Source organism: Hyaena hyaena, unplaced genomic scaffold, assembly GCF_003009895.1.
Source record: "Hyaena hyaena isolate Hyena2069 unplaced genomic scaffold, ASM300989v1 scaffold_45, whole genome shotgun sequence".
In the NCBI taxonomy this organism is placed as follows: Eukaryota; Metazoa; Chordata; class Mammalia; order Carnivora; family Hyaenidae; genus Hyaena; species Hyaena hyaena.
In genome coordinates this window covers 3,397,657-3,421,076 of record NW_024080677.1, presented here as the reverse complement: position 1 = coordinate 3,421,076, position 23,420 = coordinate 3,397,657, and the positions used below count along the sequence as shown (strand labels likewise).

Here is a 23,420-nt window from a genome sequence, read left to right as displayed (position 1 = left end):
ATTTGTCTGAGGTCAATCCCAATCACACATCCTATCATTATTTACCACAATTGTTAGGTGACTCGTTTACCTGAATTTACTTTAAGTGGTTATTTTTCCAGTATCACTTATTCTGGAACAAAACGGAATTCCTGTGTTACAAAATAATAGGCCTAAACTTGGCCCAGTATTTCTGTTGATCAATTACTTACAAAAAAACAAAAGAAAGAAAGAAAGAAAAAAAAAGGTCATAATGTACCTTTAAACTCAAGTTATCTAAAAGCTACAATTTAAAATAATCTCCCAGATATTTAAAATATCAGCTAAAAAACATGTTTTTAATCTTTAGCTTTTTCTATGATTATTTTAAAACTGAAAACCTGAAACCAAATTCTGGTTTTTTTGTTTGTTTGTTTTTTAAGTTTATTTATTTGAGATAGAGACACAGAATGAGTCGGGGAGCGGCAGAGGGAGAGAGACAGAGAGAATCCTAAGCAGGCTTCACACTGTCAGCACGGTGCCTGATATGGGGTTTAAACTCACAAACCAGGAGATCATGACCTGAACTGAAACCAAGAGTTGAACACTTAACCAACTAAGCCACTCAGACGTCCCTCTGTTTCTTTCTTATATACAGTGAATCACCTTGAAAACCATCTTTTTTTTTTAAGGAAAGAAACATATTCCTATGAATATGTTCAAGCATGAACTGGGTATTACCAATACTCCTCTGACTATAATGTAGATATTAATAACTATTGTTTCCTTCAATGGATACAATTAATTTCTTAAAATTAATACAGATCATATAAAGAAAAATTATACGTAAAATATTTTAAAAATCAAAAAATTAGAAATATTAATGTAGGTGTTCATAAGGGAGGGGTCCAGAACAATTTTCTTTGCTGTCCACATCCACAAGGAAGCATTTTTCAAACATGTCCATCCTAATACTTAACATACTTTGAGTGCTCGTTATTTTGAGATGGTTTCGTTAAAAGCATGTCATTAAGGAAATCCCACATAACCAAGATCGGCAGCATTTTGCACACGGCAACAGCTGCACAGTGGGGTTGATGATGGTCAGAAAGATCACTGAAAATCAGGAAAACGCCAGAGTGAGTCATAATCACTATAATTTGAACCAGATAATAAGTCCCTATAAATGGGAATATTCCAGGTTTGAATTAATAAGTGATCACTCAGAGTAAGCTGCTTCCTTTTTTTGTTTCTTTTTCCTTAGTTTTTCCTCCTTGGTTGTTAGAGGAGGTAGAATATAGAGCAATTCTAAAGGCTCTTAGCTTTTTATTTACCGTTTATACAGGGTGCATTGTCCGGGGATTAATATTGTGAAGGAAGTAGCATTTTGAGCAGGTCTTCCCTCATTTTGAGGGATATTCTATCTGTTGCCAAGGACAACAGGTCAGTCCTTCCCATGCTTCAAATGTTCCCTCTCTCATGCTTATAAATACCTACTTCTTTTGCTCTATGAACATTATCCCATTTATATAGTTTTTAGTCTTTGGTTTAAACAGTTGTGAGGAATACAGATATTCACACAGCGCCAGCGTATCTCTCTGAGGACTGCTTTGTAATTGCAATGGGAAACATACCTGCAAGATGGAGAGATGTGGCAGACAGCCCTTCAGCAGGCAGTCAAACTCAGCCCCGGAATGGGCAGCCCGGCATCACATACTTCTTACAGGGCACATCATAAGGGACCATTGCCAGGGAGATATTCCAACCAAAAAATGTCATGAAGAAACTCACAGGTTCCAGAATGTTGGATGTTCTACCAGTCAACAGACTCGAACACTTAAAAAAGTCAATTTCATAGGGGAAAAAAACAAAAACCAAAAGACTCTTCTAGAAAAAAAGAGACTAAGGGGCGCCTGGCTCAGTTGGAAGAGCACGCAACTCTTGATCTCAGGGTTGTCACCTCTGCTATGCCAGGTAGACAGGTGGCCAGGTGACAGGAGTTAGACACATCAGGCAGGCCTCAACCACCCTCCCATGGATCCCTTCTCTGCTTTCATAAAGTAGTCAACAGTCTATGCTTAAGCCGGTTTTATAGAACAAGTCTGTGGCAGTTTATATGTAGTCAATATTCTGGGTGTTGAAATAAACTCACTTTAATTAAGAGACAAGTTGCTAATCTATAATCATTAGCCTGGGAAAACTCCCATTGACATCAGGTTTAAGAGACAGGGACACATCGGAGTGGCCTGAAGGAGTCCATCATATTTTTAAAGTGAGAGCACCAAGTATAGTTCTAAAACCTCCTTGCTTTCTGGTAAATTGCAAATGGATAATTAAATCCTTGGGTTTATTCAACATCTTCCGGATGTTCTAAATACAGCCTAAATAAGGAAAAGTACCCCAGGGGCAGAACATACCCCAACTTCATTAGCACGAATTAAACATTCCATATCTTGAATCGGTTATTGGAAATTGTGGTTTTAGAAAGTAATTGCCACCAGCTTGGGACTATAAATAGATATTTCAAGAAGTCAGTCCTTTTGTGGGAATTGCACGGAGGGATCTGCCACATGATTCCCCGGGACAGCTCTCTGAAGACCGTGGTTTACCTGTGGCTGACATGCTCATTGCCTGGCCTTGTGAATGACAGGGCCACATGCATTTTGGTGGTCACCCTCTCCTGAAGAATCCAGCAAGCTCACTTGGGAAAGGAGGGTACGCCTCTATCAGGGCTTACAGAGTGACAGCCCCACAGCACAGGGAAGTGTTCCAAGAGGGAGTGATTATCCTTTGAGGAAGGTCTTTGGGAGCTCCTTTCCCCTCCGAACTTCTGACAGTCAGGAGGCTGCACCAGTCAAGCGTCTTCTATCCAAATGCTAACACTGGGCAATAACCTGAGAATGATCCACGCTTCTCTATCAAATCTGGTTCCTTCGGTACTGTGAGGTGAGGTGAGCCTGAGAGACCGGCCTCTGTGAAGCCACAGGAAATCTTTGCTTACAATCCTGTTGAGATCCTGTCCTCTACACATCCACCTATACAACCTCATCCACTCCTCAGAAACATGGCAGGGATGCCGTGGAGGAGACGAACATCAGGCTTTGGGCTAACTAAATACCTTTTGAGGTCCCTCTCAGTCTGACCCGCGCACCTAAAAAGCACTAAAATGAGCTCACTATACACCCTGAACAGCAAAAGCGAACAAGCAGAGATTTTATAGACACATGTTACTCAGCTCATTGGATGCTTATCAAATACCTATTACATGCCAGCTATCATGATAAAGCTTTATTTCCCAGTACAGATCACTGGAATTCAGTTAGATGCTTCCACTGCCCTTTTGTTTCAGAGGACAGAATTTCCGAATTCCAAAAAGTAGTGTCTAAACTCCAAAGGCTACTAAAATCTCTCCTGGAACTGTCTGGTCTTTCCTGGCTGGTCTTTTCTTATGCCTCTCATTCTAACCTTGTACATTTCAGACTCTTGTGGCTCCACATGGGCTTCTTTCTTTCCTTGTGTGGACAACCAACACAGTCCTCTACATTCAGCTCAAATGTCATGTCCTTGTCAACTTCATCCTAAAGGGACTGTCTCTGTGGAACGTGGCTGCCCTCTCCACTGTGGCACAGACTGCATTGCAATGAAGCTGGGTGTTTTTCTCTCTCTCCAGTTAAAGACCCTTGAGAATAGGGAGCAGGGAGATCATGTTTTACTATTTGAGTATCCTCAGTGCCCTGCCTGTGCGTAGGAAGAATTCAATTACTTACTTTTCCATGAATGGAAACATAAATCTCTCAGGTGCTTTCTAGATCAAAAGTTGGTCAGAGTCAACTTGATGCCTGCCCACACAGTCCATGCCAGTACTGGGCAGAGCTGCAGGAGGGAGGCTGGGAAAGGGCACGGGCGAGGAGCAATCCAACTTGGGCTGATATCAGCTCTACCATCTACTAGTTGGTGGCCATGGGGACATTATTACTCAAGTTCTCTGAGTCTTAGTTTTTAACCTGCAAAACGGGAGTGATCCCTGGAGCTGACCTCTAGGGCTTCTGTTAAACTAAACAATGCACGGAAAGTTCTTAACACAGGGATTAGCACAGAACTATTAACGTCTGCTGAGAACCCCTTATGGGTCAGACACTGTAACATGATGAAGATACAATGGTGAACAAGACCATATCACTACCCTGGTAATATGCAGATGAGAACAGAAAGTACGCCAGCAGTCAGAAAAATGGCTGCCACAGAGGTAAGGACAGGCAGCAGCAGGGCGGACAGGAGGAAGGACTAAATCAGTCCCTGAGTGGGTGCTAGGGATCATACCATTCTGAGTAATCTTCTGCCATTTCTCTCTGAACATACTGAACTCAGTTTGAATAGAACTGAGTTTCAGGATAGGCAAGTTCCAGGCCCCAGCTAAGCTGAACGGGCTCCGGAATCCATGAGTGTGTTTTGCGCAACTTGAACCCAGCAAGGGTGATTTAGAAAGCTTTAGGAGGTTTTAAAACATGCACCATGAATGGCTGGCCTGAAACATTATGGGCATTCTTGAAAAGGTAAGTCAGAGACATCAGGGTGAGAGCGACGTATAGGGGTTTCCTCCATGAAGACAGTGAAACAGTGAAACTTGGGTACTCTTAGGGCTGTTCAGGCTGTTTTTCTTGTTAGGAAAAGAGTCATCATAATTCCAACCCAGAACATTTTCATATCTCACTTTCTAAATGAAAAGCCAGAAAACTCCAGGTAAAGTTTCCACGGTTACTCGGAGGAAAGGCTGACCCCAGCACGGCTGCAGCAGAAAGGCAGAACATGAACCTGGAATATCATGCTAAGAGGGAAAGTGCACAACAGAGCGCCCAGAAAGAAACCCACACTTACGTGGTCAGCTAACCCACAACATACGACATAGGAAAAGATGGTTTCTTCAGTGCATGGTGCTCAGAAAACTGGGCAGCTACATGCAAAGGAATGCAACTGGACTACTTTCTTACACCACACACAAAAATAAACTCAAAATGGATCAAAGACCTAAATGTGAGACCCAAAACCATAAAAGTCTTAGAAGAGAGAAAAATGGCTGCCACAGAAGGACAAGGATTTCTTGGTTTTGATTACTGTGGTTAAAAGAACATTCATTTTGTTAGAAAATGTACAGTTAATGCCTTAAGGGGTGAGAAGGCACGATGTCTCTAACTCATTCTTCAATAGCTCAGACAACAATATATTTGTATATGCAGACAGACAGGCAAAATGTGACCAATGTTAACAAGAGGTGACCGCAGAGCATGGTAAGTGGGAATTCTTTTACTGAAATTAGGTCCAAGAAAATGACTACCGTCTCCCATCGGATGTCACTGCAGCCACCCACCCTGGCCCCAGGATCTGTGTGGACTCACCATTCTTCGGAGAATCTTCAACAGAAGCTTCTGTTCTTTTGGGTCCTCCTTAGATGTCAGTAAATCAGCAAAGTTCTCTGCATTTTCAGGGGACAGGCTGTCCGGGTTTTCCCCTCCATATAGCTGAACCAGTATAGACAGACACTTGGATGAAACTTCAAAAATCTCAGGATCCTCGTTTGGAAGCTGCAAATTAACCAAGAGGACATGCCAGTTAATCAAAGTAAGTTGGTATTCCTCAAGAAACACAGGATATTTTGGCTTCATTGGGAGAACTGATTGAGAGAATCAGTCTAAGTGAGTATAAAGATTGACTAAATGTTTTTTTTTTTTTCAGTAACTTTTTCAAAATGCATATAGTAACTCAAGGCTAATAGCACAAAATCAGAAGTCTCAGAACCCTCTCATTAAACCATAGTAAAGATAGCCTGTAACAAGCAGAAGACCAACACATATTTTATATGCATTCCTAATATGTGAATATACACAGACAGGTGTGTGTGTCCATAGAAATGGAAACAGCTTGAATTTTCACAAGCACTGCCCATACATTCTTGTTTGTTATCAACTTGTTTAGGAAAAATCTACTTCCTAGAAGATATTTAGGAACATTCTGAACTTGTCCATGTCTGAATTATTGACTGAACAGGTGGGACAAGAAAGCATTGTTTCTGTTATGCATTAAAAGGCATAGTACAAAATAACAATAATACTCCAAAGAATTATAATCTTTTCATTTTTAAAGTTTTATTTTATTTGTAAGAACTTGAGATCTAATTCCAGTGCCATGCAGTTCACTCATTTAACATGTATAGCTCAGAGATTTTTAGTACACTCAGTTGTGCAACCATCATCATAATCAATTTTAGAATTTTTTCATCATCCACAAAAGAAACCCCATACGATGTAGAAGTCACCCTGCATTGTCTCCTCCTCCCCACTGCCAGCCCCTGCCCAGGGCTAATCTGCTTCTTGTCTCTCTGGATTTATCTCTTCTGAACATTTTAGACACATAAAATCACACAGAATATGATCCTTTGTGACTGGTTTCTCTCACCCAGCGTAACGTTTTCAAGCTTCATCCCTGCTGTAGCATGTATCAGAATTTCATTTCTCTTTATTGCCTAATAATACCCTGTTGTATGGATATACCACATTGTGTTTATCCATTCATCAGTTGATGGATATGAGTTGTTTTCACTTTCTGGCTCTTATGAAGAATACTGTTGTGAAAATTTGTGTGTAAGTTTTTATGCAGACATAGGTTTTCATTTCTCTTGGGTGTGTACCTAGAAGTGACTGCAGGGTCATATAAGAACTCTGTGTTTAAACCTTATAAGGAACTACCAGTCTGTTTTCTGAAGCTGCCATTAGCATCACCAATGCAGGAGTGTTCCCATTTCTCCACATCCTCACCAACACTTATTATTATCTGTAGTTTTAATTACAGCCTAGCAGGTGTAAGTGGTAACTCACTGTGGTTTTCACTTGTACTTCCATGATGACTAATGATGTGGAGCATCTTTTCATGTGCTTATTGGCCAATTGTACATCTTCTTTGGAGATCCTTTTCCCATTTTTGACATGGGTCATCTGCTATTTTATGATAGATACTAAGTGTATATAAATTAGTAGATTAAAAAAACTTTTTCCTATTCTGCAGGTTGCCTTTTCATCTTCTTGATCGTATCATTTGAAGCACAAAATATATATATATTTTTATTTTGATGAATCCAAATTTATCTACTTTTTTTTATTCTCTGTGATTTTGGTATCATACCTAAGAAACCGTTACTTACTCCAATGTCCTGAGAAATGCATCTAAGAATTTCTATAGTTGTAACTCTTACATTTGTTTTTTCTTCTAAGAATGTTATAGTTTTAACTTTTACATTTAGGTCTTTGATCCATTTTGAGTTAATTTTGTATATAGTGTTATCTGGGGTTCAACTTCATTCTTTTGCATGTGAATTAATCTTTTATTTTGAGATATTTGTAGGTTCACATGCAGGTTTAAGAAAAAGAGAGAGATCTCATACATATTTCAACCAATTTCCCAGTGGAAACATCTTCATAACTAAAGTATAATAGCACAACCAGGAAATTAGTACTGATAAAATCCACTGAGCTTATTCAGATTTTACAGCTTTGACATGTGTTTGTGTATTTAGTTCTATGCAATTTTATCACATGTATAGATTTGGTGATACCCACTACCTTAAGATACAGAACAGTTCTATCACAAACATTTTTTTTTATAGCAAAAGCCAGCTTTCTCTCTCCTTCATGTCTAATTCCTGGCAACCACTAACCTGTTTGCCACTTTGTCGTTCCAACTAAGTTACATAAATGAAAGCAGACAGTACATATGGCTGTCTTCACTCAACATAATTTCATTGAGATCCATCCAAGTTTCTGTATCAACAGTTCATTTCTTTTTATTACTGAGTTGTATCCCATGATATGGATGTACCACAGTTTATTTGTTCCTTAAAGGAAATTTGAATTGTTTCCAATTTGGAGCTATCCCAAGAAAAACTACTATGAGAACATTGTATAAGTTTTTATGTGAACATTAACTCTCATTTCTCTCAGATAAATGCCCAAGAATGAATTATTGGGTTGAATGGGAGGTTCCATTTTACTATTTTGTATTCCTAGAAACAATGTATAAGGGATCCAGTTTCTCAGCATCTCTACTAGCATTTGGTGTTATCACCATTTTTAATTTTAGCCACTCTACTAGGTACATGATGATAGCTCACTGTGGTTTTAATTTGCATTTCTATAATGGCAACTGATAGTGAATATCTTTTCATCTGTTCATGTCTTTTGTCCTTTGCTAACTGGATGGTTTGTTGTTTTATTGTTGATATTTGAAAGCTGTTTAACTATTCTAGATAAAACTTTTTTTCAGGTATGTGGTTTGCAAACATTTTCTCCTAGTTTGTAGCTTGTCTTTTCATGCACTTCACTCATTTGCAGAAAGAATATTATAATTTTGATTCATCCAACTGGTGGTTTTAATTTACTGGGATTGTGCCGTTGTTGTCAATTACACTAAAAACTCTTTGCCTAGCCCCCAGTCCTGAAGATTTTCTTCTGCAAGTTTTAAAATTGACATTTAAATTAATTTTTTCATAAAGTATGAGGTTTAGGTAGAGGCTCTTCCATCCATCCATCTAACCATTCAATTCATTTTTGCCACCAAGTATACAATTGCTCCAGCATCATTCTTAAAAGATTTGTTCCTCCGCTGAGTTGTTTTCAATCTTTGTTAAAGAGTCAACTGGGCATATTTGTGTGAGCCTATTTCTGAGTTCTTTATTCTGTTCCATTGATTTAGGTGTCTATCTCTCCCCCAATAACACACTGTCTTGTTACTGTAGCTAAATAAGAAGTCAACACCAGGTAGAGGGTTTCCTCTAACTTCATTCTTTTTCTAATTATCTTTACTAACTTGTGGCCTATTGTTTTTCTATATACATTTTGCTTATTTTTTTTAAATTTTGAGAGAGAGAGCAAGCAGGGGAAGGGCAGAGAGAGAAAGAGAGAGCATCCTGAGCAGCTTTCCCACTGTCAGTGTGGAGTCCGATGTGGGGCTTGAACTCATGAACCATGGGATTGTGACCTGAGACAAAACCAAGAGTTGGACACTCAACCTGGATCAGTGACCACCCAGGCACCCCATGTTTTTCTATATAAATTTTAGAATAAGCTTGTCTATTTATTAACAACTTTATTGGAATTTTAACAGGAATTGCCTTAAAACTATCCAAAATATTAGGGAGAATTGACAGTTTTAGTCTGTTGAGTCTTCTAGTGCAGGTGTATGTGATATCTCTCCATTTATGTATGTCTTCTTTGACTTCTTTCATCACAATTTTGTAATGCTGAGGACATACATGTTTTGTCATATTTATATCTCAGTATTTAATTTTCTTTGTAAATTATAAACAGTGATTTTAATACGTTTCCACATGTTCACTCTCAGTAAAGAAATACAACTAAGTTTTGTTTGGTGATTGTAGATCCTGCGACCTTGCTGAACTCACTTATTAATTCTAAGAGTGTTTTTGTAGATCCCTTTGAATTTTCTACATGTGTCAGGTGCAAATAGTATAGCTGTAGCTCTTCCTTTCCCAACAGTATGTCTTCTTTATTTTTTTCTTGCCTTAGCACACTGGCTAGAACATGCAGCATGATGTTGAATAAAAACGGAGGAGAAGATTGACACCCTTTCTTTGTTCTTGATAGTAGGGAAAAAGGATTAAGTCTTTCACCATTAAGTAGGATGTTAGCTGTAGGTTGAGGAAGGTTCTCCTCTAATTCTAGTTTGATGAGAACTTTGATCATGGGTGCTGGATTTTGTCAAATATCATTTCTATAATAATTGATATAATCATGTGGTATTTCTTCTTTAGCTTGTTTATATGGTAGAATACGTTGATTTTTGAACACTGAAAAAGCTTTATAAATGTAATAAATCCTGCTTGGTCACAGTGTTAATACTTTTTATACATTGGTGCATCCAGTTTGCTAATATTTTGTTGAAAATGTTTATATCTAAGTTTAAAAGAGATAACGTAGGTTTGGGTCTTTTCTTTTTATGGTTTTGCTTTGTTTTTCTAGTTTTTTTTTTCAGGGTAATACAATCTTCATAAAATTCCTCTTAAAATTGGTATTAAAAATCATTTAAATGTTTGACAGAATTCTCCAGTGAAATCACCTAGGCCATCAACTTTTTTAAAAAAAGTTTTAAATTACAAATTCAACTTCTTTAGTGATAACAGGACTACTAAGATGTTTATCTTAGTTAAGTTTCAGTACTTTTTAAATAATTTGTCCATTTCTTCTAGTTACTGAATTTATGAGCATAAAATTATTCAGAATATCCTGCTATTATCCTTTTAATGACTTTGGATCTATACTACATTTCCTGTTTCATTTCTCATATTGGTAATTTTGTCTTTTTAAAATTTTTGTCAGTTTCATTTGTATGGAACCACAAAAGACCCCGAATAGCCAAAGTAATACTGAAGAAGAAAACCAAAACGGGAGGCATCACCATCCTAGACCTTAGCCTCTACTACAAAGCTGTCGTCATCAAGACAGTATGGTATTGGCACAAAAACAGACACAGAGACCAATGGAATAGAATAGAGAACTCAGAATTGGACCCAAAAGTGTACAGCCAACTAATCTCTGACAAAGCAGGAAAGAGTGCCCAATGGAAAAAAAAGACAGCCTCTTTACCAGATGGTGCTGGGAGAACTGGACAGCAACATGCAGAAGAATGAAACTGGATCATTTTCTCACACTGTACACAAAAATAAACTCAAAATGGATAAAGGACCTGAACATGATACAGGAAACGATCAAAACCGTAGAGGAGAAAGCAGGAAACAACCTCCTTGACCTCCACCGCGGCAATTTCTTACTTGACATATCCCCAAAAGCAAGGGAATCAAGAGCAAAAATGAACTATTGGGACCTCATCAAGATCAAAAGCTTCTGCACAGCAAAGGAAACAATCCATAAAACTAACAGGAAACCAACGGAATGGGAAAAGATAGTTGCAAATGACATATCAGATAAAGGGTTAGTATCCAAAATCTGTAAGGAACTCACCAAACTCCACACCCAAAAAACAAACAACCCAGTGAAGAAATGGGCAGAAGACATGAACAGACACTTCTCCAAAGAGGACATCCAGATGGCCAACAGACACATGAAACGATGCACAGCATCCTTCCTCATCAGGGAAATACAAATCAAAACCACACTGAGATACCACCTCACGCTGGCCAGAGTGGCTAAAATGTGCAAATCAGAGGACTCTAGATCCTGGTGAGGATGTGGAGAAACAGGCACCCTCCCACACTGTTGGTGGGAATGTAAACGGGTGCAGCCCCTCTGGAAAACAGTGTGGAAGTTCCTCAAAAAATTAACAGTAGAACTTCCCTTTGACCCAGCAATAGCACTGCTAGGAATTTACCCAAGGGACACAGGAGTGCTGATGCACAGGGGCACATGGATCCCAATGTTCATAGCAGCACTCTCAACAATAGCTAAATCATGGAAAGAGCCTAAGTGTCCATCTTCTTTTTAATGGATCAAGAAGATGTGGTTTATCTATACTATGGAATACTACATGGCAATGAGAAAGAATGAAATCTGTCCATGTGTAGCAACATGGATGGACCTTGAGGGTGTTATGTTGAGGGAAATAAGTCAGGCAGAGAAGGGCAGCTACCATATGTTTGCCCGTATAGGAGGATTAGGAGGAACTTAACAGAGGACCGTGGGGGAGAAGAAGGGAGAAATAGCAGGGGAGAGGGAGGGAGACAAACTGTGAGAGACTCTTGAATGCTGAGGACTGATGACTGATGGTTATGGGGGGGGAGGGGAAGGGGGCGATGGGCATGGAGGAGGGCACTTGTGGGGATGAGCACTGGGTGTTACACAGAAACCAACTCGACAATAAACTATTAAAAATATAAAGTGTGTTTTATTTTTAAGTTTTGGAAATTTTCCTATGGTCTTTTAATTATGGGCTTCTAGTTTGATTTCATTGTGGTCAGAGAACTCATTCTGTATTAGCTCAATTTATTTTACATTTGTTGAGGTTTATTTTATGGCCCAAGGTCTGCGAGTGTACCATGGGTGCTTGAAAAAAATATATTCTGCTGTTGTTTGGTACCATGTTCCATATTTGTCAATCATATCCTGTTGGTTGATTGTGTTGTTCAATTTTTCTGTATTCTTCATGATTTCCTGTCTAGTTCCTCTATCAATTGCTGAAGACTAGAACTTTGAAATCGACTACAGTTTTGAATCTTATTTTATTATCTCAAGCTCTATTATTTTTTTGTATCATGTATTTTGAGGTCCTATTGTATGCACATTTAAAATGGTTGTCACCCCAAAGAGACTGTCCTTTTTATCATTATGCAATATCCCTGTCTCTAGTAATTTTTCTTTTTTAATGTTTATTTAGTTATTTATTTATTTTGAGAGAGAGAGAGAGCTCAAATGGGGGAGAGGTAGAGAGAGAGAGACGGGAAGAAAGAGAATCCTATCAGGCTCCATTTCAGCATGGAGCCTGATGCGGGGCTTGATACCACAGCCATGAGATCATGACCTAGACCAAAATCATGAGTCAGATGCTTAACCAGCTGAGCCACCCAGATGCCCTTCTAGTAATTTTTCTTACTCAGAAGTCTAATTTATCTGATATTAAGGCAGCCAGTCCTGTTTTTTTAAAATTAATATTTGCATGGTACATACTTTTGAAACTTTTACTTTTAACCTGCCTATATTATATTTGAAGTGAGTTTTTTATAGACAACACATTGTGGGATCATGTTTTGTTATGTATTTTATCTTTCTTTGTCTTTTAATTGGTGCATTTAGATCATTTGTATTTAAAGTAAATATTAAGATATTAGGGTTTAAGTGTATGTAATATGCGATTTTATTATTTGTCTTCTATATATTTCTTGTTTCTTGTTATTCTGATTTCTTCCTTTTTAAAAACTTTTCTGTGTGTTACTTGAACATTCATTTTATGGGAGTAAAAGAAAACTTCAGTTCCCAGTAGTAGTTTCCTAAGGGACCATAACAACGTACCACAAACAGGTGGCTCAAAGAATGGAAATTTGTTGTCTCACAGTTCTGGAGGCTAGAAGTCTGCAAGCAAAGGTCAGAGCATGCTCATTCTGAAACCCATAGTAGAATCTGCCCTTGCTTCTTTGTACCTTCTGGCAATCATTGGTATTCCTTCACATGTAGTTACATAATTCCAATCTCTGCCTCTGTCATCATGTGACATTCTCCCAGCGTGTTTATCTTCACATAGTTGTCTTCTTATAAGGACACCAGTCATATTGGACTAGGGGCCCAGTCTACTTGAGAATGACCTTATCTTAACTAATTACATCAGGAACACTATTTCCAAATAAGGTAAAATTCTCGGAACCAAGAGTTAGGACTTCAACATATTATTTTTGTGGGGGGACACAATTCAATGTAACACTTCCTATCAACTTTGGTCCTTCTGTGCTCGGCTGTTTATTTATCTTGTTGTTTCTGCTTCTTGCTGTTAGGCTTCCCCAAATGTCTAGCAGTCTTTGGCTTTCTATTTTACGAATGAAAGATCAGGCAGATTATTATAGGCAGCTGGCATGGATTTCCTCTGCATTTGTATGTATCTGTTTCTTCAACTGGCTTCCCCTGTCTGTGTTCTATGGTTTCCTCAAATTCCATAATGCTGCTTCCTAGGCCCTGACCCCATAGCAGAGATTACCTCAGATAGGTCATCCTCTTTACAGTGCAGTTCTTGACTTAGTATGTTGGAATAAAGCAGAGCAAAATGGATGAGGCAGGGAGACGGATTGGTCTGCCTGTTCTAAATGTTAATCTTCAATTAGCCTGGGAAATGCCGCAAGGCGTCTATCAGTTTTTCACCTCACTCTTGAGTTTATAGATCTTCTGCACCTGTTCCTACCTTCTGGTTAGTTTTCTCCTATGTATGTTCTGGGTAATAGGTAATATTTCGATTCAGTCCCATCTGCTTTCTATCATCAAGTAATTGCATAAGATTTCTTTTCCATTAACAGTGTCTCTTTCTTTTCTCCCCCAATTTTAAGATATATTTATTCCTTTCTCTATTTTTATAGATTGTGGGTAGTTGGTGAGATAAGCATAGGTGTTCAGATTTCTATTTCTATCCACTTTAACATTTCTTCTTTTTTGAGCTAATTTTGCTTCATTGTTCAAATAGCTGGAGACTGTTTATCAGCAATATTTTCAAGGTGGTTTATTTCTTGGATAATTGTAAATCTCATACTGTTTGTGGGGTATTTTTGGTGCCCCCCCACACACAAAGACTGAAGGTATAAAAATCCCCCCATCTTCCCTAGAATAACAGGGAAAGGATATACCCAACTGCCTATAATAACAAACCAGGAGACAAATACATTAAACAATGGTTTTTAAGATATGAGACACCAGCCAAAGCAGGAAAGGGATACCTAAAGGATGGAAAACAAGTGAGGTGAGCTCTACTCTTGTGACAGGTTAGAGACTGAGAGGTTTCCAGGCCTAAGCATAGAGAGGGCAACTGAAGTGGACACCAGCAGATTTATTATGAATAAAAAGTCTCAGAAATCCAAAGCAACTAGAACTCATAGGACAAAATATCAGAGAGAAGAAAGCATAGCAAGGCTCACTTTAAAAGAAAGGGATTACCTAAATAGCAAATTGTCCATCAGATGAAATGAATTTATGGTTAGTGGCCTTCTGACAAAGGAAACTCCAGGCCCAAATGGCTTTACTGGTCAACATACCAAACATTCAAGAAAGAAGTAATACCCATTCTATACCAACACTTCCAGAAAGCTAAAGAAAAGGTGACATTTCCATGTTATTTCTACATGGCCGGTATTACCCTGAAACCAAAACCAGACAGAGATACTCCTAGAAAGCAAACTAGAAACCATGAATGTAGGTGAAAAGATCTTCAATAAAATGTCAGCAGACCGTATCCAGCAACATGTTAAAAGGAATACAGGGATGGCTAGCTCAGTTGGTAGAACATGTGGCTCCTACTCTTGGAGTCATGAGTTCATGTCCCAGATTGTGTGTAGAGTTTACTTAAAAAAAAAAAAAAAAAAAAAAAAGATTTAGGTTTGTCAATATTATCCCAATAAACTGAAAAAAAAGACATAAAAAAAAAATAAAAGGGTTATATACCATGACCAACAGAATTTATCCTAGGAATGAAAGGCCATTTTAACATTTGAAAACCAATGTTATGTGCAACACTAATAGGTTAAAAGACAAAAATTACACGATGCTCTCAACAATCACAGAATGGACATCTGACAAAACCAAATCCTATTTAATAATAAAAGCACTCAACAAATTAGGCATAAAAGGGAACTTTCTCAAAATGACATAGGATATCTAGGAAAAATCTACAGCTATCACCATACTTAAGTAAAAAGGGAATTCTTTTCCTCTAAGATCAATGACAAGACAGAGATGCCTGTTCTTACCATTTCTATTCACTATTATATTGGAAGTTCTAGCCAGGGGAACTGGGCATGGAAAAGAAATAATAAACATTTAGAAATTAAAACTCTATTTGCAGATGACACAATACAGAGAAAATCCTAAGGAATTCAGCAAAGAACTCTTGGAATAAACAAATTCAGTTAACTTATAGAATATGAAGTCAATAGCCAAAAATTCATTGTATTTCTCCATACTAGCCATGAGTAGAATCTGAAAAGGAAATTAAAAAAATAATTCCATTTATGAGAATATCAAAAAGAACAGAATATTTAGGACTAAAGTTAAAAGAAGTGCACGATTTGTACAGCAAAAACTATGAAACATTGTTGAAAAAAGTTAAAGAAGGTCTACATAAAGAGAAAAATATTCCACGTTGTAGGGTCAGAGTAGTCAATATTGCTTAGAAGTAACTTGTCCCTAGTTGACCTACAGATTGAAAGCATGCAAAGCTGCAGCGGGTTTTTTTTTTCTTTTGCCAGAAATTGATAAGCCAGGGGCAGGGGCGCCTGGGTGGCTCAGTCGGTTAAGCCTCCAACTTGGGCTCAGGTCATGATCTCGCAGTTCATGGGTTTGAGCCCCACATCGGGTTCCGTGCTGGCAGCTCAGAGCCTGGAGCCTGTTTCAGATTCCGTATATCCCTCTCTCTCTGCCCCTCCCCCACTCATGCTCTGTCTCTGTCTCAAAAATAAATAAACTTTAATTATTTAAAATAATTAAATATAAACTTTATTTAAAATAATTAAAAATAAAAAAATTAAAAAAAAAAAAGAAATTGATAAGCCAGTCCTAAAATTCATACAGAAATGCAAGGGACCATGAATGACCAAAAAAAAAAAAAAAAAAAATTAAAAAGGAGCAAATTTTGAGGGCTCACATTTCCTGATTTCAAATTTTGCTATGAAGCTACAATATTTCAGCTAATGTGGCAGTGGCATAAGGATACACATAAAGATTAATGGAAAAGATTTGAGAGCCCAGAAGCAAACACATATGTTTGGTAAGCTGGTTTTCTGCAAGAGTGCTGAGATAATTCAATGGGGGGAAAGTCTTATCTACAAACGCTGCTAAGAAAACTAAATATCCACACACAAAGGAATGAAGTTGAACCCCCACTTCACACTGTATACAAAAATTATCTCAAAATGGATCAAATATCTAAACATATATATCTTTTAGAAGAAAACATAAGAGTAAATCTCTGTGACCTTGGGTTAGGCAATGTTCCCTTAGGTCTGACACCAAATGCACAAGGAACAAAAGGAAAACATTAATTGGATTTCACCAAAATTAAAAAATGGTGTGCTGCAAATAATATCATCAAAAAAGTGAAAAGCAAACCCAAGGAACAAGAGAAAATTGTTGTAAATCTAATGAGCTGAAAAGGGACTTGTATATACAAAATATATAAAAACTCTGACAATTCAATAAGAGGAAGACAAAATATTTTTTTTAAAGGGGTAAAGAAAATAGGCATTCCTCCAAGAAAGGTATAGAGATCATCAATAAGCAGAGAAAAAGATGTTCAAAACCACTAGTCATCAGGGAAAGACAAATCAAAACCACCATGAGATACCACTTCATACACACTAGGATGGTTATAATTAAAAACACAGATAATAGCAAGTGTTGGTGCAGATGTGGGGAAATGGGAACTCTCATACATTGCTGGTAGGAATAAAATGGTGCAATCACTTTGGAAAAAGGCAGCCTCAAAAGGTTAAACATAGACTTAACATAGCAACTGATGATGCAATTTCACTCTCAGATACACACTCAAGAGAAAAAAGCCTATGTTCACACAAAAGCTTGTATCCCATAGACTCCAACAAAAATCTATTAGTCCTAAAAATATTCAGTGAAGCTGCAGGATACAGAATTACTATCCAGAAATCTGTTGCGTTTCTATACACTAATAATGAAGTGGCAGAAAGAAATACTAAGAAAACAGTCCCATGTATAATGGCATCGAAAAAAAAAATATCTTGGAATAAATTTAACTAAGAAGGTGAAAGACTTGTCCACTATAAACTATAAGACATTGATGAAAGAAATTGAAGATGACACAAGTGGAAAGATATTTCATGCTCACAGATTGGAAGAATTATTATTGTTGAAATGTCCACACTACACAAAACAATCCACAGATCCAGTGCAATCCGTATCAAAATTCCAACAGTATTTTCCACAGACTAGACATGACTCTAAAATTTGTATGGAATTATAAAGACCCCAAAGAGCTGAAGCAATCTTGCAAAAGAGCAAAGCTGGAGGCATCATGCTTCCTGATTTCATAATTATAGTAACCAAAACAGTATGGCATGAGTATAAAAACAGACACATGGATCAATGAAACAGGATAGAGAGCTCAGAAATAACCCCATGTTTATATGGTCAATTAATCCAAAACAAAGGAGGCAGAAATGTACAACGGGAAAAAGAGTCTAATAAATGGTGTGGGGAAACTGGACAGCTACGTGCAAAAAAGTGGATATGGACTACTTTTTTACACCATGCACAAATATAAACTTAAAATGAAAGACCTAGAGACACCTGGGTGGCTCAGTTGGTTAAGCGTCCAACTTCGGCTCGGGTCATGATCCCACGGTTCATGGGTTCGAGCCCCATGTCAGGCTCTATGCTGACAGCTTAGAGCCTGGAGCCTGCTTCGGATTCTGTGTCTCCCTCTTTCTCTGCCCCTCCCTTGCTCACATTCTGTCTCTCTCTGTCTCTCAAAAAAATAAATAAATGTTAGGGAAAAAAAAGAAAGACCTAAATGTGAGACCTGAAACCATAAAGCTCTTAACTAAAAGAAAACTCTTGGACAATGGCTTTACCAGTATTTTCTGAATGTGTCTCTTCCAGGCAAGGGAAACAACAACAAAGTATTAGGACTACATCAAACTAAAAACTTCCACACAACAACAGAAACCATCAACAAAAGGCCAACTACTGAATGGGGGGAAGCTATGTGCAAATGATATATTTGATAGAGGGTTATTATCTAAAATACATGAAGAGCTTATAAAACTCAACACCGAAAAACCCCACAAATAATTCCATTAAAAAATGGACAGAGGACCTGAATAGTTTTTTCACAAACAAAATCCATAGATGACCAACAGACACATGAAAAGTTACTCAGCATCACTAGTCATAAGGGAAATGCAAGTCAATACCACAATGAGATACCACCTCACACCTGTCAGAATGGCTAGTCTCAAAAAGATAAGAAATAAGTCTTGGTGAGGATGTGGAGGAAAGGGAACCCTTGTGCACTGCTGGTGGGAATATAAATTAGTGCAGCCACTATAGAAAACATTATTGAGGTTCCTCAAAAAATTAAAAATAAAAATACCATACAACCTGGTAATATCACTGCTGGGTATTTACCTAAAAAAAAAACCCACTAATTTTAAAAGATATGTACACCCCTATGTTTACTGCAGCATTATTTATAATAGCTAAGATATGGAAGTAACCTAAGTGTCCATCAACTAATAAATGGAAAAAGAAGATGTACATATACACAATGGAATATTACTCAACTATAAAATTTGATTAAAATCTTGCCATTCAAGAATACATGGGCGGACCTAGAGGGTATTATGCTAAGTGAAGTAAGTCATACTGTGAAAGACCAATGTCATGATTTCAAAAAAAAAAAAAACAAACCAAATGAACAAACAACAACATCAGAACAACAAAAAAGAGACTCATAAAAACAGAGAACAAACTGGTGGTTGTCAGATGGTAGAGAGGTAGGGGGATGGGTGAAATAGGTTAAGGGTATTAAGAGGTACAAACTTCCAGTTATAAAATAACTAAGTCACAGGGCTGAAAAACACAGCATACAGAATACAGTTGATAACACGGTACGGTACTAACTTTGTGCGGTGATAGATGTTAACCACAATTATTGTGGTATTTTATAATGTATCTAGTTGTTGAATCACAGTGTTGTACACCTGAAACTTATATTGTATGTCAACTATACTTTAATTAAAAATAAAGAAAAAAAAGGATAAAAAGGAAAGTGCAAAACAATATTCCTCATGAACACAGGTGTACAAATTCTGAACAAAATTATATTAACTCAAACTGCACAAAATATTAAAATAACAATAAAGATAATGCATCCTGACTAAATAGGGTGTATTCGAGGAATGCAGGGTCAGTTTAATGTTAAAAAAAAATCAATCAAGGAATATATCATATGTATTAATTTTCAAGGACTGCCATCCTAACGGACCACAAAGTGGGTGGTTAGAACAACAAAAATTTATTCTCTCACAGTTCCAGAGGCTAGAAGTCTAAAATCAATGTGTGGGCAGAACCATGTTCCTCTGAAGCCTCTGGGGTGAACCCCTTTCTTGCTCCCACCAGCTTCCGGTGGCCCAGATGTTCCGTGACTTGTGACGGAAGTCCACTTGCTGCCTCTCACTTCACACTGTGTTCTCCCATGTGGTCCTGGCTTCATGTGGCCATCTTACTATAAAGGCTGCAGTCATATTCAATGACGGAGCCCCACACTACTCCAGTACGACCTCATCTTTAAAAATTACAATGTCAATGATCTTATTTCCATATAAGGTCATACTTGGAGGCACTGGGAGTTAGAACTTGATCTTATCTTTTTTGAGGGATACAGTCAACCCATAACATCATATTAATTAGTAAAAACGAAAACCTCTATGATCTCAATAGAAAGAATATGTATCAATATTCAACATCTATTTCTAACAAAAATTCAGCAAACTAAGATAGAAGGAAACTTCCTCAACCTGATAAAAGGCATGCTTCACCCTGAGGTCAGACAAAGACAGGATGGATGTCTGCTCTCACCACTTCCGTTCAACACTGAATGGGAGGTTCTGGCCAGAGCAGTCAGGCCCAAACGAGGGGCATCTGGATTGTGAAAAGACCACAGTTGCTTATGATACGATCCTCTCTGTAGAAAATCCAATGGAATTTACAAATAAACTACTTGACCCCATTGAGTTTAAAAGTTACAGGATTTGAGAGCAACATATGAAATCAACAAAATTTTTCTGTTAGCAACAATCAAAAATTAGAATTAAACAATACCATCTACAATAACACCTAAAACATTGAAATACCTAGGGATAAATGTGACAAATGATGAAAGACTTGTATACTGAAAAGTATAATATATTGCTGAAATTAAAAAGGACCAAAACAAAAGGAGGGATATACCTTGTTCATGAGTCAGAAGACTCAATGTTGTTAAAATGGACATTCTCTCAAAATTAGTCTATACTCGACACAATCCCATTCAAAATCTCAGTAGTTTGGGTGCTGGAGGCCGGAGCCGGCTCCAGCAGGTCCAGGGGTCCCTGAAGGATGGACGGTGTCGGCGAGAGAGAGAGTGAGAGATGCCCCGGAGATTCTTTCTGATCACCCGGCAGGCATCTCTGTCCTGTCAGTTTTTGTGTCTTTATTTAAAGGTTCAGCAACAAGATGAAGTCATAGAAAGGAATTTCTTACAATGGGAGGTCTTTTGTGATAACAATAGTAGAATTATTCCGACCAAGGAAATAACAGAATGTTCTTAGTGAAAAATAGGATAACATAGGTCAAATTGTATATAGATAAGTTAGGAGTATTTTGTCTGGCTCTCAAGAGGATGAATGTTTCTGAATTGGTTTGTTTGTGGAGACTAACATCGGGGCCCTGAATGGGTCAGTCTTTTGCCCCTGGGTTATGTTTTAGCTACTCTTATCTATCCTCATCCCAGCTGCCAGTGTAAGAGAGGGTGTTTGTGGAAAGTAGGCCTTGAGGAAGGGACTGTTATGTTTCACCAATTAGCAAAGTTTTATGTGGTAATTATGTTTTGTTTTTAACCCCAAAATAGGCCCTTGGTTTCAGGGCCAGGCTCAATTGTAATTCTTGTGTTCTTAACCCCCTAAGTCTTGGATCTGCAAGGCCCATAGGAAGAGCCTTTTGGCAATCACCCATAGAGCTTTCATCCAAAATTTCTTTTGTAAAGGCAGGAATATGCTTTTCCTTATGAGGTATCTGTATTCAAAATATGGGTCTGATACGGAATATAGTGAGGCCTGGTCAATACCAGCAGGCTTATATCCAACATGAGCCAATAGTAGCAGAAGGAGATACCAGTTTTCATTTCTCATGGGAGGAGCTGCAAACATTGCCATTTCCTTACTGTGACTGCCATCCAGAGAGGCCGGTGCGGCTCCCGGCATTTGGGGGTTTGGGTTTTTTTTGTGTGGGTTTTTTTTGGGGGGAGGGGGGATAGAAACTCACAAGCTGATTCTAAGTTTCATATGGAAATACAAAGGACATAGGATGGCCAAAACAAATTTGAAAAGTTAAAAGACTAACATTACCAGCATCCAAGATTTATTACAAAGCTAAATAGAACAGTGTGTTATTGACATAAAGTCAGAGACCCAGAAATAGACCTGCACAAATACAGTCAACTGATTTTTCAAAACAGAGCAATGGCAACGCAGCTGAGAATATAGTTTCAACATGCGGTGTGGTCAAACAATATGCCAAACATAAACTTCAATTGTACCTTTTACCCTGCACCAAAATTAACTCAAAATGGTTGACAACGTAGGTCAATTTTAGTGCTAAGGTGGCCCAGTCTCACCAGGGAGCATCCACACTCAATGAAAGAAAACTGCGTCCTCAGCTATCTCTGAAACTCATTTCATTCTTTAAAAAAAAAAAAATCAGTTGATAGACCTAAATACAAGACTTAAAACTGTAAAACTTCGAAGAGAAAGTGGGGAGAAATCTTCTTTACCATGGATATGACTGCAAAGGCATAATTTACAAAAGGAAGAAAAATAAAGGTAAAATGGACCTCATCTAAATTAAAAAATTCTCTTTGAAAGACACTGTCTACCTCATAAAATGTTTAATGAAAGGTAGATATCACCACTCCCACCCCCATCACAAAGTGTCCTTCCCTTTAAAGGACACTCATGAAGAAGTGTTTCTTAAGACCCAAAGAATAATGTTTCCTGCCCCCAAAGAACTGTCCTCACCCCTTTCCCCCCGCAACCCATCCCACTTTCTGAGTAACATACATCTCATAAATAGTTATATTTCCATTTCTGTGTGGCAATCAGGATTCTTATGGCCAAAACCATGGCCCAACTTTAGCAATTATGTTAGACTTCCCCCTATCTCATCTTTGTTATTTCTGTTTTCTACTTTATTTAGAATTGCCAGACTTAAAAAAAAAAAAAAAAAAAGCAGACCCAATTAAGTTTGAATTTCAGATGAACAATGAATTCTTTTAATGTTTATTTACTTATTTTGAGAGAGGGAGAGAGTGTGTGCATGAGCAGAGGAGGGGTAGAGGGAGAGGGCGAGAGAGAATCCCAAGCAGGCTCCATGCAGTTGGCGGGGAGCATGATGCGGGGCTAGATCCCACAAACTGTGAGATCACGACCTCAGCTGAAATCAAGAGTCAGACACTTAATTGACCGAGGCATCCAGATGCCCCAAACAATGAATCTGTTTTAGTTTAAGTATGTCCATTTGGCATCTTGTATTTTATGTCAGCACTAAATTTATTGCAAACATTCTTATTGGCCAACTTAAATGCTTTATGAAAGAGGTAACAAATACACATAATTCAGAAATAAAATAAACTTACACTTAAATTCTTAAAACTGTTTTAAAACAATTAAAAAGCACAGTTGTGCTTTCCTTTATTCAATCTACACAATACAATGCATTTGAAAATTTGTTCCCATTTTATATTTTAAAAATACTGTCTGGTATAGTATTTTGTCAAAAATATATGGGAATATTTATTTTCAGAGAAGAGAACAAGTTAACTAAGAAAACCAAAAACCACTTATAATGCAATGTTTTCTGTTTTTATGCTGTCTAAAAGCACCTGGAGAAAAGACTTCCTCTGTAGTGTTGGGACATCTTTAACAAGATTTCACATTAGGCCATCAATCCCTGTTCTTCTTCATTTTAATA

General features: G+C 37.7%; 1 protein-coding gene across 4 annotated transcripts in view; it reads right to left on the bottom strand.

Annotated features, from left to right (window-relative positions):
* Positions 1–23,420, bottom strand: part of ULK4 (unc-51 like kinase 4) — a 567,394-nt gene that overhangs the window by 116,219 nt on the left and 427,755 nt on the right. For all 4 annotated transcript variants that reach the window (XM_039230385.1, XM_039230386.1, XM_039230388.1 and 1 more), the window contains one exon: positions 5,352–5,537. In XM_039230385.1, coding sequence (XP_039086316.1) covers positions 5,352–5,537 — 186 coding nt within the window. The remainder of the gene's footprint in view (positions 1–5,351; positions 5,538–23,420) is intronic.